The 17,829-nt window shown below is 38.2% G+C and overlaps 1 protein-coding gene across 3 annotated transcripts in view; it reads right to left on the reverse strand.

The window, feature by feature from the left end:
* LOC148417088 (microtubule-associated serine/threonine-protein kinase 3-like) overlaps window positions 1-17,829 on the reverse strand; it is a 41,056-nt gene that overhangs the window by 4,246 nt on the left and 18,981 nt on the right. For all 3 annotated transcript variants that reach the window (XM_088424839.1, XM_088424838.1, XM_088424840.1), the window contains 21 exons: window positions 16,425-16,582; window positions 12,427-12,502; window positions 11,600-11,809; window positions 10,264-10,365; window positions 9,877-10,009; window positions 9,517-9,578; window positions 8,895-8,986; window positions 8,346-8,554; window positions 8,088-8,226; window positions 7,347-7,479; window positions 7,112-7,277; window positions 5,927-6,028; window positions 5,714-5,836; window positions 5,511-5,623; window positions 5,185-5,351; window positions 3,655-3,776; window positions 3,372-3,572; window positions 3,035-3,261; window positions 2,804-2,926; window positions 1,681-1,817; window positions 486-670 (listed from right to left, as the gene is read on the reverse strand). In XM_088424839.1, coding sequence (XP_088280965.1) covers window positions 486-670; window positions 1,681-1,817; window positions 2,804-2,926; window positions 3,035-3,261; window positions 3,372-3,572; window positions 3,655-3,776; window positions 5,185-5,351; window positions 5,511-5,623; window positions 5,714-5,836; window positions 5,927-6,028; window positions 7,112-7,277; window positions 7,347-7,479; window positions 8,088-8,226; window positions 8,346-8,554; window positions 8,895-8,986; window positions 9,517-9,578; window positions 9,877-10,009; window positions 10,264-10,365; window positions 11,600-11,809; window positions 12,427-12,502; window positions 16,425-16,582 — 2,980 coding nt within the window. The remainder of the gene's footprint in view (window positions 1-485; window positions 671-1,680; window positions 1,818-2,803; window positions 2,927-3,034; window positions 3,262-3,371; window positions 3,573-3,654; window positions 3,777-5,184; window positions 5,352-5,510; window positions 5,624-5,713; window positions 5,837-5,926; window positions 6,029-7,111; window positions 7,278-7,346; window positions 7,480-8,087; window positions 8,227-8,345; window positions 8,555-8,894; window positions 8,987-9,516; window positions 9,579-9,876; window positions 10,010-10,263; window positions 10,366-11,599; window positions 11,810-12,426; window positions 12,503-16,424; window positions 16,583-17,829) is intronic.

Below are 17,829 nucleotides of genomic sequence, written 5' to 3' on the forward strand. Positions count from 1 at the left end.
CTACCATTACTTATTTTATAAAAAGTATAGTATTTGGACCATGGTTTTGCGTTTTCCAGTATTGTGTTCATATACCGTACTTGTTCTGAATATTGCAGTTTTTGTTTGTTTGTTTGTTTTGGACAATATATTTTTGCACTTTATTGCTTGTGTTAATACACATGTACTGTACTTTGTTAACGTACGTGCGACAATGCAAACATGAATCCTTACTGCAGAACACTTACTGTATTTAACTGTGGAAAATATCACGATATGGGCCCTATAATACGTTTCAATTGCAATAGCTTTTATCTTTAAACCGCAAGCACCATCTAAAGGAGTAAAAAAAAAAAAATCAGAAGTGGTTCATAAAGCTTCATTTTCCAATCAGTACTTAATACCATGTAAATGCCTTCTCGCAACCCATAATTAAGTTTTAAATGCTTTAAATCGACATCCTTTCTTCCTTTTACAACTGTATTCGAGTTAAACAGCACATTTACCAAAAGCCGGATGGTCAGGCGCAGGGCTTCGGCAGGGCGTGGAGGGGCCTGGAGAGAGGCTGTGGGTCGGGGACCCCGGAAGACTCTCACTCGAGGAAACGGAGTGGTGGAGCCCGGACGAGAAGCTGCGACTACTGTGCATCACGGTGCTTTGCTTTGATAATTTCTTCAAGATGCTGCGTCTCCTACGAAAAGACAAAGAGTCCAGCAAAGGGAGAAGTGTTGCATGAGCAAAGCCTTTTTCAACTTTTGACTATATTTTAAACTAAGAGCTACAAGCGACAATAATCGATAATCACATTCATCAATAACCATTTTTGATAATCAATCAGACATTTGAGGTCTTTTTTAATTTAGGGGCAACTCCTGAATCTTTTTAAAATCAATTATTCTATCAATGATTCCATCAAATAATCAAAAGATTACCCCACCCCGATTTTTAAAAAATTATCTTTTAAGGTTGACGGCGAGTGGATTTTTTTATTTTTACACTCAAATTGAATAAGTTTCAGTGAGCAGATATAACATTATCTTCTATATATATGCTTTTACAACAATATTCCACAAGTAAACTTGGGAGCGGAGCCGCCTGTTAGCTACTATGAGGTCAATAACTTCCTGTTCTTCTACGTGATGAGCAGACTGGGCACGTTTTGCTCTTGACTGCCCCCTACTGAGTAAATCTGAGCACCTAAAACCGAGGCACGATTTAGAGACCAGTTATAGTTTTTGCATAATACATAAAAAGTTCTTTCCTTTATTTTGTGAAGCCCCAAGTGCCAATATTGTCTTTAATTAAAATCTGCTGACTACTAAATCAGTGTTTTTAAGCACACGAATCGCATCAGTCACTTGGCATACATGAATGAGGCTTCCTCCCTTGCCGCCAATGCAGCACACCATGAGTCTGTAAGAAAGGTCCATGCAGAAAATGGTTGACGCAAACAAGACTCCAGCATAGTTTGGGGGCAGCTATAGTCATTCTACGTATTTTGAAAATTGACTTAACCGGTTTGGTCGACTTTTTTCTCGGGACTACATTTTACTGATACTTAATTATAGTATGCTGTGTAATGGTTGATAAATATACACGAATTCTCCAAATGTACCAAAAATATTGAACACTAATAGTATAATTATGCATACCATATTGAAGTATAATAGCTGTATGCTTTAAAAGGAGGCCAAACCTCACCGATCATAGTTGTCTCTCCTCCTGCTCCTCTTGCTGCGACGGGCCATCTTTCCTTTGTGTTTGGTCTTCCGAGCTGGACCAACTTTGATGGACGTGTTCTCAAGCGCTATTGTCTGGAGCGCCACCTTGCTGCCATTCTGTAAACGTCATTGAACAACAGAGAAAAAGTGAGATTAAAAATGCTAACTGGTGTGGGCTTTATACAGTTACATCATAAAAAATATAAAAGCCGGGACTTTTGTTTTTGCTTCCATTCAACACGATCAAGTGTTTTGTACTCATTAAAGTCAATATAGTACTGTCATACATTTAGAGCGTATAGCAATGTTATATCATAGATACAATTAAAACCCAAATACAATATAACGGTATATCATTTGTATTGTGGATTTTGTTCTTAGTTTAGGAACATTGAGTGTGGACATTACCTAAAACAAAGGACAAATATGTGATGCTTGAACTGAATGTAGTTAATCTGCCGTTTATTTTTTATTTTATTTTTTTTATGACCACGACGGTGAAAAAGCTGTACTTTCTTTGCCGATCTCTTTTTTCATTAACTTAATTTACAGGTCAGGTCACAGAACCAACACTGAATCTATCTATCTACTTGTAAATGGTATCTGTAGACTTTACGGATATTTGATACATCCAGTTTTCAGACCGATACCAGTACGAGAATTCATGCTTAGTACATTCTGGTATTGACACCTCTAGTACCTCGAATGACCAAACACAACCTTTTCTCTTGATGCAGATGAAGATTTAACAGTGTCAAACTTCTGCAATATTGCGCCAACTCCTACCAAGGACGATATACCGTCAGATTTTTTTTCATAAAAAGTATCAGCGGCTAATATCGACAGCAGTCTCAAGTACCCAATAAATAAATACCACTCGCCCATCCCTAATCATGACTATTTGGCCATTGAATATTTGTGTTTCATCTTATTGTGTGGCCTATATAAAGTGTGTGTTTTACATACAATCAAAGATCATTCATAAAATGAGTGCAATCTCTTCACTTGTAGGGACACATTAAAATGTTAAATAATGTAAGTGTAGTTTGGTATTTCAAAGCGTATCTCTCCAGCTATGGTTCATCAGTAAAGTTGCATTCTACCTTCAACAGAAGTTCAATCATCTCGGTGTGAACCAAGCCTTGGACAGACTCTCCGTTCACGTGAGTGATGAGATCTCCAGTACGTAATCCTGCCTGGTAGGCTGGACTTCCCTCATCCACGCTCTGTTGCAAATACAGAGTACAGAGTAAGTGTGACAAAGATGATAACTTCAAAAGTTTGAATCCCCAACTAGTCTGAGCGGCCATTGAGAGTCTTGAGAGTGCACCCACCGACACCATGTGATGCACCGTGTAGACGTCGCTGTCGCCCATGTAGACGCGGATGGCCTGCATTGTGAAGCCATACTTCTTGCCTGAAGTGTGAACGATGATGGGCGGCTTAAGACTACCGGGACTGAAGGACAGATCCCGACTGGGGGAAGAGTCGCGAGAGGAGGGGTTGGAGGACAGTGACCTTGGGGAGATGGGACTGGGTTGGAGACCGCTGGGGGAGTCATCTGTCGTAAGCAAAAACAAAAAAATGAGATTACAGATGAGCAAAAATAAATCTTGTTATTAAATCTGTCCTTCTTACACCTACTGGACCAAGATTCTGTTTTCTTTTCACCTGTGGTAATGATGAGCGACAGAGCTGAAACAGAGGCAGATTTGGGAACTTTGCCTCCACATGGAAGCCTCTGTCTGTCCGGTGTCTCCAGTTGGTTACCAAAGCGGCGTGGGCCAGCTGGCTCTTTGGGGGATGAGTGTTTGGCGCCTGTGCTGTTGCTGCGGATCCTGATCCTCCGAAGTTTGGAAACGACAACCTCGGCTGCAAGAAAGAGAACAAGTTATGCGGCTGGCCTATCAACAAAGCTGAGCTGTGCTGGCGCAAGATTCTCCTTTGTAATTACCCTCGTCATCTGTTGAGACAGCAAAGCGGGGTGTCATCTCCAGGCTGTGGGTGCTGCTCATCACCAGGGGACTGGTGCTTCTCTCTGACTGGGAGGAGTTGGGTGATGCTCGGGGGCAAAGGCTACAAAAACCCAAATACCGGTTAGACAGGTTCATGAAATGCTATAGAATGCTTTTTGGGTTTGTTTTTGCTAAAACGTAATGGAATTAGTTCTTCAGAATGTAAGAATATGGTTGTGATTTATCGGTGCATCATTCGAAAAAATTATTTTGCATGCAAGAGAATAGATCCCGTTAGTCGGCAGAAGCCAGTCATGGAAAATTCTGCACGGGTTTTCCAACGCAAACATTTTTAACAAATACGAAGTTGGACCGTTTTTACAAATTGTTGCCCCATGTGCCATGCATGACAAGTGTGTGTTTTGAGCTATGTTTTTCTTTTGATTAAGCAATTACTGTAACTTTTAATCCCAGCAATTAAAAAAAAAATTAGAGAGGGTGAACCTGCCCATAAATTTCAAGCATTCAGACAGTACACTTTGTGTTTATTTTTATTTTCACAAACCTATTCACTACCCCCCCCAAAAAAAATCGATGGCACACCGTGGTGTTTCCACTGACATCCTATATTGTCAATGGTGCTCAAAGTGCTAATTTGAATTTCACGTCTTGAATTATTACTGTAATTCCCCAAATATAAGATGCACCCATATATAAGACTCACCCTAAATTTTAGGGTCAAATTCTGTATTGTATATATAATTCGTATTTTCTATGTTACCATATATACTGTAAGATGCACCAACATTGTGTTAACAATGTAACAATGACTATCAAAACAGAATAAATCACATCTTCCCAAACTATTCATATTTTCTTGTGTCCATAGCCGTAAGTTATGTATTTATTGTGGGTTAAGTGTGTTTCAGATTTACCACATTGTGAGCGTTTGGTGAAAGCAGCGCCAGTGTAACTGTGAATGGTTCAAAGCTGTTGTTTATCCTTCTCATCGCAATGCAGCTCGAGTTCATTTTGCCATAAATACCCAAAGTTGTGCAACATCGATGTTCCACCAAGATTATGATTGTGTGTTAATGCCTAAACCACAATCAATAAAGGAGTCAAATTGAATACTTTGTGTTCTCTAACCGATGCACACAGCTCTATACCTTGCCAGTCTTAATTGAATCAGTTGGAGACATCATAACCTCTCCGTTTTAGGAATATTCCTGCATGTGGTTTGCCAACTGGCATTCTCCCTCTCGTCTGTACCGTTACGGTAATTATGTTAAGTAAGAAAATTACGGTAAATATTATTTCATGTTGCGTGACAAAAACAAATTCAAAAGATGTAAGATTATTTTTCCAAAGCAGACTACATTCATGTGATACTACATGTGAAGTTGACTTCTAATTAACTAAAAATATATTACTTCATCTCGAGTTAAGAAAAAGGTAAAAACATTGCAAAACGAAAAACATTTTTTTTTTTTACACATACTACATTGTAAGTCTAAGAAAGCTTGTACCTGGCCATGCGTGCTGGGTGTCTGGGCTCCAAGATGCCCTCTGCTGGCCCCGTGGAGGGACTAAGCACTCCAGCATCAGTGCGGTCCTCTTTATCCTCACTGTGACTGCGATCAGATGAGAAGCTCAAATTGGATGGAGTAGCCAAATGTTCTGTGCTGCTGTAAACCTGAAAAAAGGCAACACACACAAACATACATTTTATACATGCACATATACTGTATATTCACACAATCACACAGTTTGTTTGTTGTTGAAGCCAAAAGCAGTAAACATTTCTATTATGAAGACTTTCATCTCTCCAATGCTCTTTCAACAGATTCATTACCTTGCTGAAACGATGAGACCATGAGGCAAACTGCCTGATTTCCAGTGAAGACTCTTCATCATTGGTTTCCTCATCCTCATCAGACGCCAGATGATGATAGCGCTCGGATCGAGCTGAAAACATGCAAAACATGTTGCTGTTCACGCATCCTCAAACAAGCTCTCGTTTCAAAAATCTTTCATATGATTTCAAATGTGGTTTACTGTCAAAATAGCTTGTATCATCTTCTGCATCAAGCTGAGGGATGAATTCTGCTTTTTGTCGTAGTAGTCCATTCCAGTCCAAGCCCACAAAGAATGGGTGTTGTTTGACCTCAGAGGCCCCACCTTCAATAGCAGAATGACATCAGCATTTTGGTCGTTGAGCCAAAAAGTTCAAATACAGTCTTTTATGTATAGCAGAAAAATCAGGAGTACCAGTTCCCAGTCTTTCTAAGGGGCTTTGTTTCAAAAGATGGGTAATCATATCCTGAGCGTCGATCGGTAAAGCATCGTCTCCTTCAGGCCAAATGATATCATCTGTAAATCACAGTAAAGATGAATACATTTTAAAATTCGTTTTTTTTTGTCCCGTCCTCCATTCATCTGACAAACATGTCATATTTTTGTAAATTACATGTAAAGGCAACAGCAAGCAACTGTAAAACCAGCAAATGGCAAGGTGGCCTTTTCAAATTTTAGTTTGATTCAAAGGTAGATATGAAGATGATGAAATTGTTTTATGACAAATTAAAATCATTTCAATAAAGACAAACAATTAAATTCTGTAATTGCAATTTTAAGTAGACTAATCAACAATTTCAACAGTTGATTTAGAGAGACATTCAGTGTTTTCAATTATGCAATCAGTGAACCATGAAGGAAATCTGTGTTGGTGACACAGAGCAGCTCAGAGGACCAAGCATCTTATTTGATACTCTGAATAGCATCTTATGAAATTACATATTATGTTTACAAGTGTGAATTGTCACAAGATATCTGTTATAATCAAATCTTATACTGGAGAGTTAAGAAACTTCCGTCGCAAATTAATCAACCAGACAAACATTACACCTACAGGCATAGGCAATCGATCTGTTTCGTAGTGAGCTTTCCCGGTGGACTTAAATACGTGGCAAAAATAATGGATTAAAGGAATTGCTTTCATTTTATTTAAAGATTTTATTTAGCTACCTAAAAAAAACATCACATCAAACAGTATTTGCCAACCTTTAATAAGCCAAGCCACATATTTTAATTTAGAAAACAGAACAGCAATATAAATAATGTCCCAAAAATTAAGAATACTATGGGAATTATCTGGTCTCAATTTATTAAGTTATACATATTACTCTGTTATATTAAGGGTAACAGTTTACACATAGTTTAAATGTATCTTCTGCGAACCAGGGGAACAGCATGCAATTGTTCCTCATGTCGTGACACATGTTGTGTCAGAAAAGTTTTGGACTGCTGTCAAAATACATACATTTCAAAGCCTACTTTAAGATCTGTCCTTCATAATTCCCACAGTCACACTCGATGATGACTTTCTGCACATGCACAAACATTGCATGGGCCTGGAAAAAAAAGAGATGGAAAAAAAAAATAGAATCTTCTCACCACTGACAACTTGGCCAAAAAGCTCCTCTGGGGTGTCACCAAAGAACGGAACACAGCCGACCAGGAACTCATAGAGGATAATTCCCATTGCCCACCAATCAACTGGTTTCCCGTATCCCTGCCTGAGAATCACCTCTGGGGCAATGTATTCTGGAGTACCACACACCTGCAAGGGCAAACCACCACCAGGCATTTAGAACATGAAAAAAAGATGTCTCAAACGTGACAGTCTCACCTGTTTGTCAACAAACTCTCTAGTATCTTTCTCAATGTGACCTTCATAAAGGTTGGTGGTCATGTTCATCAGGCCAATTTTTGACAGGCCAAAGTCCGTTAACTTGATGTGACCCATGGATGTGATCAACAAACTGTTAGGAGGAAGAACACAAAGACTACAATTACAAAGAATTGTCTTGTAGGTGTCGATGTTCACTTGTTGATATGGTAGCTGCTTTTTAATGACGCGGTAGTGTGAATACTAATGCAAATGGTTTATGGGTTTCTAAACCTATATAATAATGCGGTCAATTGTTTCAAGAGGGTTTCTGGAATAAGTGACACTCACTCCAGAAGGCACACCTTTATACTGCCTATTATTGTTGCATCGTGAGTGAATAATCTGCTAATTGTCCAATATTTGTTGAGTTGCATATCTAGTTTGGCGCGATCAAAGTGCAGTACCCATACAAAAAGGGTTTCTGAGCTGGTCCGACAATATTATGGTGATCTAGTTGCCATGGAGCTGACACTGATCAACGCCATTACAGACCAGTGTAGCATCAAACTTATTTTGGGCTGTTGGTTTGGTTGCAGAAATGAAAATATTTTGCTTTCAATGGATGATGTTTGACTGTGATTGTTAGTACAGAAAGGGTTACATTATTGTAAAACTGTTATTGATGTCATGGCTGGATAGTTCTGCAGGTAAGTGATTTTCTTGGAAAGAATCAACAAAGCATTTCTTCTCAGTTCTCACTTGTCAGGTTTGAGGTCTCGATGCACTATGCCGTAATTGTGAAGGTACTCCAGAGCCAGCACGGTTTCGGCAAAATACATTCTTGTCATTTCTACAGGTAGTGGTCCCATGTTCTTCAGCAAGTTGGCACAATCACCACCTGAGAAAAATTGGAAAATAATGCCAAAACTGTAACTGACAATATATTGTTACATGGCAAGAATTGTTAGACGAGGACAGCCAGAACCTAAGCAGGCATTTTGTCAGCTTTCGTCTTACCCTCCACATACTCCATGACCATGCAGAGGTGGCGTCTCGTTTCGAAAGAGCAGAACATGGATACAACAAAGGGGTTCTCTGCAAAAGTCAAGATGTCTCTCTCCACAAACGCCTGCTGAATCTGGTTCCTCAAGACAAGGTTTTGACGATTTATTTTTTTCATGGCAAACCGCTGGCGCGTCTCCTTGTGGCGGACCAAATACACAGCCCTGTCAAACATCACATGTTCCACATCAGGCTTCTCTCCACAAAGATTACATCATTTCTTTCATTTCATGTTGACAGGGTAAATCTGCAAATTATTTCAGTATTCATGACTTCTGACATTTGCGTTTGGTTGTGCGCCACGAGCTTTCTTTGTAAAATTCCTGCCTCGGCTCAGTAAAGATTGGAAACACACTAGATATTTACATAATGAACACATGGATGCACTCTAATGCCAGTTGACAATGGCGATACAAAATCTTTCAGTTTTACAAGGAAAAGAGAAATGGAACAGATTTTTAAGAGGAAAAGCAGGAAGCAGAAACAATGGAACTTTCCGCTTACCCATAAGCCCCATTGCTGATGAGTTTAATGGTCTCAAAATCACTCTCAAGAGGTTTCCGTCGTGTTGGGGTCACTGCCTGTGGGGTTTTATTCTACGGTGAAAGCAGAAACATAAGCAAGTGAAGCACCCGAAACCAAACTGAGCAAGCAAAATCCGGCAAAATTAACCTACAAAGCACATTTTTAACTTGTTGACATCAAATTTAAACTGATGTTAAGATTAACAGCAACTATAATTGCCTTTTTCATATTTGTAGATCACTACATTTAAAATAGGGATGTCCCAATCACTTATTTGTTTTTTTGTTTTTTTCCACCAGTCCATGTCACCTAATTTTGAGGATCTGTCCAAAACGAGTCCTGATCCAATACATTGGCAACTTATTAAGGACAGAAAAAAAGTATCTTACATACAAAATAATACAAAACCCTTTATATGATTGGGAAAGCAGTGGTTTAACCCAAGTAGTCTGTCAAATGTCCAGATCTGGACATCCCTTCTCTAAACACAAAATTCCTTATTTTCAATCGAAGGCTACAATAATTGACACAGATACATCACACGTAATAGGATGACTTGATGATACATCACACATACTAGGAAGACTTGATGATACATCACCTCAACATCAGGTTCAATGGACACTGACGGACTGCAATCGTACTGCTGAAGCTGCACCATTTCTACAGGAACAAAAAAAAAAATTAAAGCAAATAACCTGTGCCCAATGGTGTACGTGTCATACTTGCAGTGTCCTCCAGGCCCATGCTGTACCAATTATTTAAGAAAATGACCTCCGTGATTTTCTTATTGCCATGGCAACACACTGAAAACATTTTTCAGTGAACTATTCACATGTATTAAAGTTGCTGTTGCAGACCTAGAAAGCTTAAAATAAAAGCACAAATCCAAGCAAAACCAGGGACACATTTCTGTGCCAATTAATGAGCTTCAACTATTTGCCTGGAAGAAATTCTTTACCTTCTAAAGGATTTCTCGTCAAACCCAGCTGGTTGATGATGTATCGAGGGATGTCCGATTTTATTCCCTGGCCGACTTTGGCGTGATCTTCTGCTGCCTCAAGCAAGTGGTAGAACTCTTCTGGATCAAACTCCTGCAAAAAGAACAAAAAAAAAAAAAAAAGACCATCTCATCAATTCAAAGCATAAATAAGTTTAAATGTAAATGATTCATTTACTTGTGAATACGCATCAAATTGCCATAATAATATTTCTGAAAGCAAAATGAATTCACATATGGACATATAGCATTTTGGGTTTTTTTGTTACAAGATGAGCTCACTTCATTCTGTTTCAGGCAGATGTGTAAATTTCAATTAGGAAAAGAACATTCTCCGCTTCTGCTTACCAGACACTCGAGCAGGCGAGCCGGCCGAGAGATTATGATCAGTATTTTCCTCACGAGCTGGATGATGACAGTCAACTCTTCACTTTCCGAGCGGTCGTAGGCCTGAAAAACAGCAGGGGAGAAAGGACAGAAAAATGTCAGGTTTATTTATACATTGCTTTACACTGAATGACTAAGCAATCAAAGTCGAAAACACCGCATGGCAATACTATATAACAAGAGTGAAAAATGGTGGAATAGCTAAATAAACAATAACACATCATTTTCCTGTGTTTTACTTTAAAACAACAACAAAAAACGTAAAAAAAGGAGGGGTACACAATGTGTTCCAAGCAGATGAGTACAGCACTAAAAAAAAAAAAAAAAAAAAAAGTCAGATGCTGTCTCAAATGCGTCATGTCAAAACAAATATTTGGATGGCTGTCATCTGCATCAATCTGAAATAGAATTTCTTCCACATCTCTAGTCAGAATCTGAGCGTTTTATAATGAATATTTCTTCCTTTTCAGTCAAAACCTATCATTGCCTTCAGAACCATCCAGCGGGGGGAAAAAAAAACTTATGATGAAGGTATGAAGAAAATGCATTAAAATAACAAAACGTCAACGATTAATTTAAATTTATAAAGCATTAAAAAAACGTTTTGAAAACTGGCAATTATGGAAAATGTCACAACCATATTAAAACAAAATTAATCCCTTGACAGTAGTCATAACAGTTTTCTATGTCTTCTCTTACACAGCATTAAATATATTCAGTATTTTATTCGCAATTCAATTTGGCGTGTTAAGAAACAGATTATATAGAAGAACAAATTAGTGAATGAATAGAATGAATGATTCTTATCAATTCTTTTAAAATTGTTCTGTTGTTAACAAGCCACTGCAAGAAATATGAATACTGGTGAATGCATTTTTGTTAGATGCTATGTTATTTGAAAAAATACCAATGCCAATAGAACAGTTGAGTAGTGCATGCAAATGTTTATCCTTAGCAAGTTAATCAATTTAATGTGCATCTAAAAACAGTGGGTCTACCATGGCGTTTCTGCCCTTTAACATGCAAAAAAAAAACAAGAAATGCCGTAGTAGACAATTTATTAAAAATGCTGTAGTTTCAAGCCATCATTGACAACTTTGAGAAGACAAAGCATCATGAGCATTTTAGCTATCAGGTAATTACTGAGCAATGGCCTGACTGCATCCTATTCAGTGTCAGCCAATCACATGTAGGAGCTCATTAGTTCCGTTTATGCATTGGGTACACTGTATTGTTTAAGCTCAATACTTCTACCTTTTTTATTAGAGCCCCTGCTCAAATCCCCCAGCACCCTCACCTCATGAAGCAGCTTTTCCAACTTCTCCTGCAGTTCAGCAAAGTAGCGAGATGTAACCAGACCTTTCTGGGACTTCTCCAAACAGTCACGGACCAACTCGACCAACTGGTGTTGGATGAAACCCAACACCCCATCAGCCAGCGGGAGGGAGCTGTCTGGAGAACAGTGGGTAACAATTTCCAGCAATCTCTCCTCCATCTGGGCTGTGGCCTACACACAAGAAAATTCATATCAAATCCACTACCACATTTTTACCACATTTATTTTGACCGACTGAATCACAGAATTTTGCTGTTTGGCATTCACTTTCAGATTTGTTTTTTTCAACCTACCTTCTGTTATTTGCTGAAAATCTCATCTACAAATAGTGGCGTTATTAGGTTTGGATTCAATTAATTATATAATTCCGTTCCATCTCCGCATCAGAAATCTCCATTGCGCCACTAATTATAACATGTATTGGCGCTACACGATCTGAATTTTTACCGACACACGCTGTAAAGTTGGCCACATTTGCATTTGAATCAATGGCATTGTTGAGCCCAGTTTATGCTAATATGGGTTCATGATTGTATAAAGGCCACATGCATTGTTTCAGTGCTTTAAGATGCTCTCCATTTTCAGTGCTTTGTGCATCATGTTGCATCTATATAAAAATACAAATTACTTTCGGGGTGGGTATCAATTACGAGCAAAATGTTACTATTACTATTCACAACTGTTTTTAATGTAGGCATGTTTCAGTTGGTCAAATGCTAGCATTTGGGATCGAAAAAATATACGCACATTTTTTCTCCTCAAATATGAACAATTTTTTTAGCGCTCACCTTTGGAAAGCGTTCTCTGTAAACATGGTTCATCATGATTATCTCATTGTCAAAGGAGACGCCTGATCGCCCGGGGCTGCAACATGAACCACACGCTTAAATTATTACATTTGAACAACTCAAGAAATGCATTGACATTTACCAACAAAATAACAAATTTGCTTTGAGGTTTAACTCTTGGTTGAGAGAGGTATGATGTAAACGAGAACAAAGTTGACAAAATAAGTTTTTGCAGTGACACTGTTCACTCATTCAACTGAAGACATAATAATGGGACTTGTCAAGGGTAGAGATTAAAATGTATTGTTTAGCAGTGTATGTCGTCTTTAAACAAATCATATATATTGAATACTAAAGGTAAAACTACGATGGGTGGTTTTCAGAGTTCTTTATTGTCAACCTACAAGGATTCAGAACCAAGCAAAATTAAATATAGTGTAATGTTTGTCATCTGGATGTCAGAAAGGGAGATTAAAAAAAGTTTAAAAACATTAACAATATACATTTGAATGAAATGTGTGAAACAAGGGGATGCCTTGCTCTAAAAAAAATGTTGAAACCTAAGATGAATTCTGGATCTTCACGAAAATATTCCTAACAAAGAAAAAAAAAACATAAGACAAATCTACATTTCAAGTACAGAAAGAACTATAAAAATAATAAAAATAATCAGCAAACAAAATAATACTTCTGGTCTTTGTGCTTTCACACTTTTGTGTTTTAACAAGAATTTGTACAACTAAGCTAACAATGAGCTGATGAGGTGTCACAAAGAAAAACGGTGACAAAAGCTTCACCTTGTAATAGTAAATAGTTGCACTATCCAACCACTCATTTAATTTCATGACTGCTTAGCCTTACAAGGGTTGCGGGCATGCTGGAGCCTATCTTAGCTGTCTTTGGGCAATAGACAGAGTACACGCTGAAATGGTTGCCAGCCAATTTTAGAGCACACAAAAAAGAACAGTGATTCGCACTCACATATGCGCCTATGGGCAATTTAGAGTGTCCAATAAATGTAGCATGCATGTTTTTGAAACCCGCGAACTCTGACCTGTGAGGCGGCTGCGCTAACCGGTCTTCCAACCGTGCTGTCCTAGTTTCACGAATTCAATGTTTTATCATCGTTAAAGTGATTGTGTTTTGACACATGAGCTGGGTTATTAAGGTTTTGGATTTTTCTGTTGTAAATTGCTTTTGTTTTCTTTGGATTTTAGTTTATTATTTTTTTAGTGCAGTCTGTTTATTAAACAGGTTTGCTAGTTTTGATTAATTTTGCAGAAGTTCTTTTAGTTCAGTCTTTATTTAAATTACATGTAGAATTTATTGAGTGTGATCGGAAAAAAAAATCAGTGAGTGTTGTGTAATAAAGTAAACTGCAATATTGAATGATTGTTTGCCCTTGCTTCTCTACAGACCCAGAGCAAAGTCAAAATTAAAGAAATGAAAGTAAACCTCAAAAGCTCATAGATGGTATTAATTGGAAGAAAAACAAAGATGAAGATGAAAACAAAGTACATGTTTATTATAGTTTTGTTAGTTTTTAATAAATCAAGATAGTTTGCCGTTTTTGTTTTTAGCAATTGTTTCTTATTTAATTTCATAAACAAAAACATTTTTTTTCTATTTTTCTTTAACTATAACCATGCACCTGAGTCAAGAATCAAAACAAGCTTGACAACACAACGTGACACGGCCCTGACCTCCTATCGACGACATCACTGCTGGGATGTAGGGATTATGTAATGGCAAGTGCTAATGCCACACTCCATTAGTCTGGCCTGAAGTCTTTTCATTCTGTCAAACTAAACATTCTAATCTGATCCCATATTTTGACACATCACTTCAGGTCTGTGTGTGGTGATTCATTAACTGCCAAAAGCAGCGTTTGCTTTTCAGCTGCACACGACGGATACAGTTTCAAGATGTTTGACTGAATTTCACAGTTAGGATCTAGTCCATCTGTTGTACACGTGTGTATATCTAAAGCAGAGGTTTTCTTCAAGCCAAAGCATTAATCACTTCGTTATTCATCTACAGCCACATCACAGTGGATTTATGAAGAGGCAGATACAATTTTACAGAAAACCGTGGCCGGTCAAAGCTTTAAGCAGAAAAGATGTAAACCTATCGCGTGCAAACAGACTCCCCAAGCCTTTTTGTTGTCATGAAAGCCGCCTCAGACTGTATGATGCCCAGCGCACTGCTGCAACCCCCCCCCTTTTCCCAATCCTAAAACACCCCCGCCATCGACTACAGTTCAGCAGCGGGATCCCTGCGGCACTCTGTAAGCCAGCACGCCTACGCATGGCACACCACGGTGCCAGAACACAGAGCACTCAGGCATCATACAAAAAGTGCAAAGCAGAGCCAACACACAAAAGTTGTTAAAAAAAAAAAAAAAAAATCACAAAGCTAAACTGTCGGATCACCACCTGACCGTCCTCCTGTCTCTATGTAGTAGGATCAATGAGAAGCGCCCTAGAAGATACAAATTCATTTATCATGGTCATTAATATTGGGGTTTATATTAGGGCTGAAACGAATCAAGAATAATTCAAGTACCTCCGTTCCAAAAATTGCATGGGGTATTATTTCTTGATGATCTGCATGACAGTAAAATACGCTTTACAATATCAAATAAAATATATGGACGAGAATGCCTGTCCACCTTTGTTTTGAAGCGGTTCGTGGCAGCGTGTCGCAATGTAACAGCTTGAATAGTCTTTTTACTGCAACTGTTGGTCCCAACTCCCTTAAGAGACAACATTGTTCTGAAATCACATTCAATCATCAACTTGGGGCACAAGCTAATTAATTACGCTGACTTTCACATTGGTATACGACATTTGCTGCCAGTAGTTACTGGCTTGGGCGTGAGCAATTTCATAAAGCTGATTTTTTGCAATGCAACATTATTAATTCCTTTGTTTGTTTGATGTCAGGTAAAAGTGTCTAAGTCATTCCAAAAAGCATTCAGAAGGCGAAACTCTACTGCAGTCCTCCTAACCAACAAACAGCTATCATAACAATACGTATGGCTTTAATGCTTTCACACTTCTGTGTTTAACAATATTTTGTAAGTTAATTACTCAATAAATTAGGTGTTGACCTTAAAATAGTAAAATAGTAAGCTTTTAATTTTTTGTTAATTTGTTTTTTAAGCCGAGTTGTTAGTTTTTATTTTTTTATTATTCTTGATTAGTTTTGATATTAGGCATTGTTTTAAATATATAGAGAATTTATTGAGTGCAAGATAAAAAAAAACAATGACATAGGCAAAAGTATATTGTTGTATGTAAATCTTTAAAGCTCTTTGGCGCTTTTGCTGCATGTGCATTTAACTTATGGAGAGCCATACACTGCAAAAATATGAGTCATAAAAATCATACAAAATTAAGTTACTATTCTTAGTGTGTTTTTAGCGCGAGTTGGTTCTGACCTACAAATTATAAGATTAATTTTGCTCTGCTGGATATGACACAAATCCTTTTGATTAAGACTACAATATACACAGTATTTGAGTGAATAGTTGGTGAGATGAGCTTGCATGATACACAAAAGAACTTGTGATCCCAAAAACAATCTATTGCCAAGACTCTGGCTTATACAAGCAAAAATAAATAAATGATTCATCATCATCATTCAAAGAGAGGTTATGTTCTAGATTAGCCAAGGAGTGAAAGTGCAAACTTGCCAACAAAAACAGTTTTGTGAGAAAAGGATATTTTTCGTTAAAAGAAGCAAATTCTGCTTTGTATCAACCTTTCTCTGCCACTTGAAATGTATACATTGGTTTGAGGCATGACTACAACATGCATCCCAAGTTTGTATATGTTTAGTTGTTCTGATGGCAGCCAATTTGTGACTGTAGTTTATTTCCTAGTGGATTTGTTAAACGTTTGAGAAGCAACAATCTGGCCCATCTGGTTATACAGTAATGGATTTACACCAAGCCCTTTCATTCATACTCTCTGTTAGCAATTTGTAAGCGCTACCTCAGGCTCCGGGAGCGAGGTCGCATGACTGTGGTGGGGCGGCCATCTTCGTCGGTGATACTGTCTGTGCTGCGGAAGTGTTTGAAAAGGAAATGCAGCTCATCTTGGGTTGGCTGGTAAGGAAGCTGATGAAGGCGCTCCTGGGAGGATGACGAAGACTGCAGACAAACCAGAAAGCTAATGATCAAGAAATTAATCTCACGGTGACAATGAAACTCGAATCAGCCTTGACGATGATACATTTTATAATCAATAACCATAGTGTAGGATTTTGTTTAACACACATTAAATGAACATATTGTACATGTTTTGCAAAAGACTCCTAATAATCTTCAAGACATTATTGCGTCTCTAACAAATGTGTCAATGCTGCTGAGAACCACAAGTATGTGTTCAGGCAAGTTAAAACAATACTGCGGGGAAATCCAAGGAGGCACCCGAATGAAGATATCTCAACTGTGTAGGATCATCATGGAAAATGGACAAACAAAGCACGCCCATCATAAAAAGGACAGAAAGTGATAGTTTCTTGAAACCGAGACTGAAACTCATTGTACACTGTATTGAAAGAGGTGCAAATGGTTGGCAATGTTAAATTCCACAACATTTGCCTCCTTGACAGATGGGCGCAGGGGAGTGCCATCGGTGAAGTCTTTCTAATGCTGTGTTATAAAAAGGGCTGAGAAGCACATTGATAAGCTCCATGTTCCACACTGGCCTTTAGGCTTGTGCCCGAGTCCGACAATAAAGTTCCTTATGATTGAAGCAAGTGTTAGAATGCACAGACTGCAAAATTCTGGGTCCATCCTGTTAAAACTATTATGGGCCAATCATTAAGGCCTTAGAACCTTGTAGGCCTTGTACATATTTGGATGAATACAATCTTTTAAATATTTGGACGCTAATGATTTCTCTTTCAATGAAAATGAACATTGGCTCCAAATAGTAATCGGTATCGGCAATGAGAATAGGATATCAATCTCGACTGATCATTTGCCATTATTCAATGCCGCCAATAAAAAAAATCTTGTGTCTAAATTACTTTAAAATCACTTATTACTGTCACGATCAAAAGGGGAAAAAACATTTTCAAAAGCCATTATTAGTGGAAAATCGCATCTACGAGTCTTTAATAAGAAACACAGCAAGGGTGCATCAATATTCTCACCTTAATCTCTTCACAAACAGGCACATGCACACACATACACAGTACAGGGTCCACACAAATTGCGCCAATTTCCTCTAACGGCGTGTTCAACAGACTGACTCAATGACTCATTCAAGCAGATGATGCTAGAAAACAATTAGCTGTTTTTCAACCGAGTCTTGGCATTTGCTCTCCCTAGGAGCGTAAACGAATGCACCATTGGGCGTGAATGAGGTGTTAGAAATCTACCAGCAGAGA

This window comes from Hippichthys cyanospilos, chromosome 10, assembly GCF_059441005.1.
Source record: "Hippichthys cyanospilos isolate Australia breed blue-spotted pipefish chromosome 10, RoL_Hcya_1.0, whole genome shotgun sequence".
NCBI lineage: Eukaryota > Metazoa > Chordata > Actinopteri > Syngnathiformes > Syngnathidae > Hippichthys > Hippichthys cyanospilos.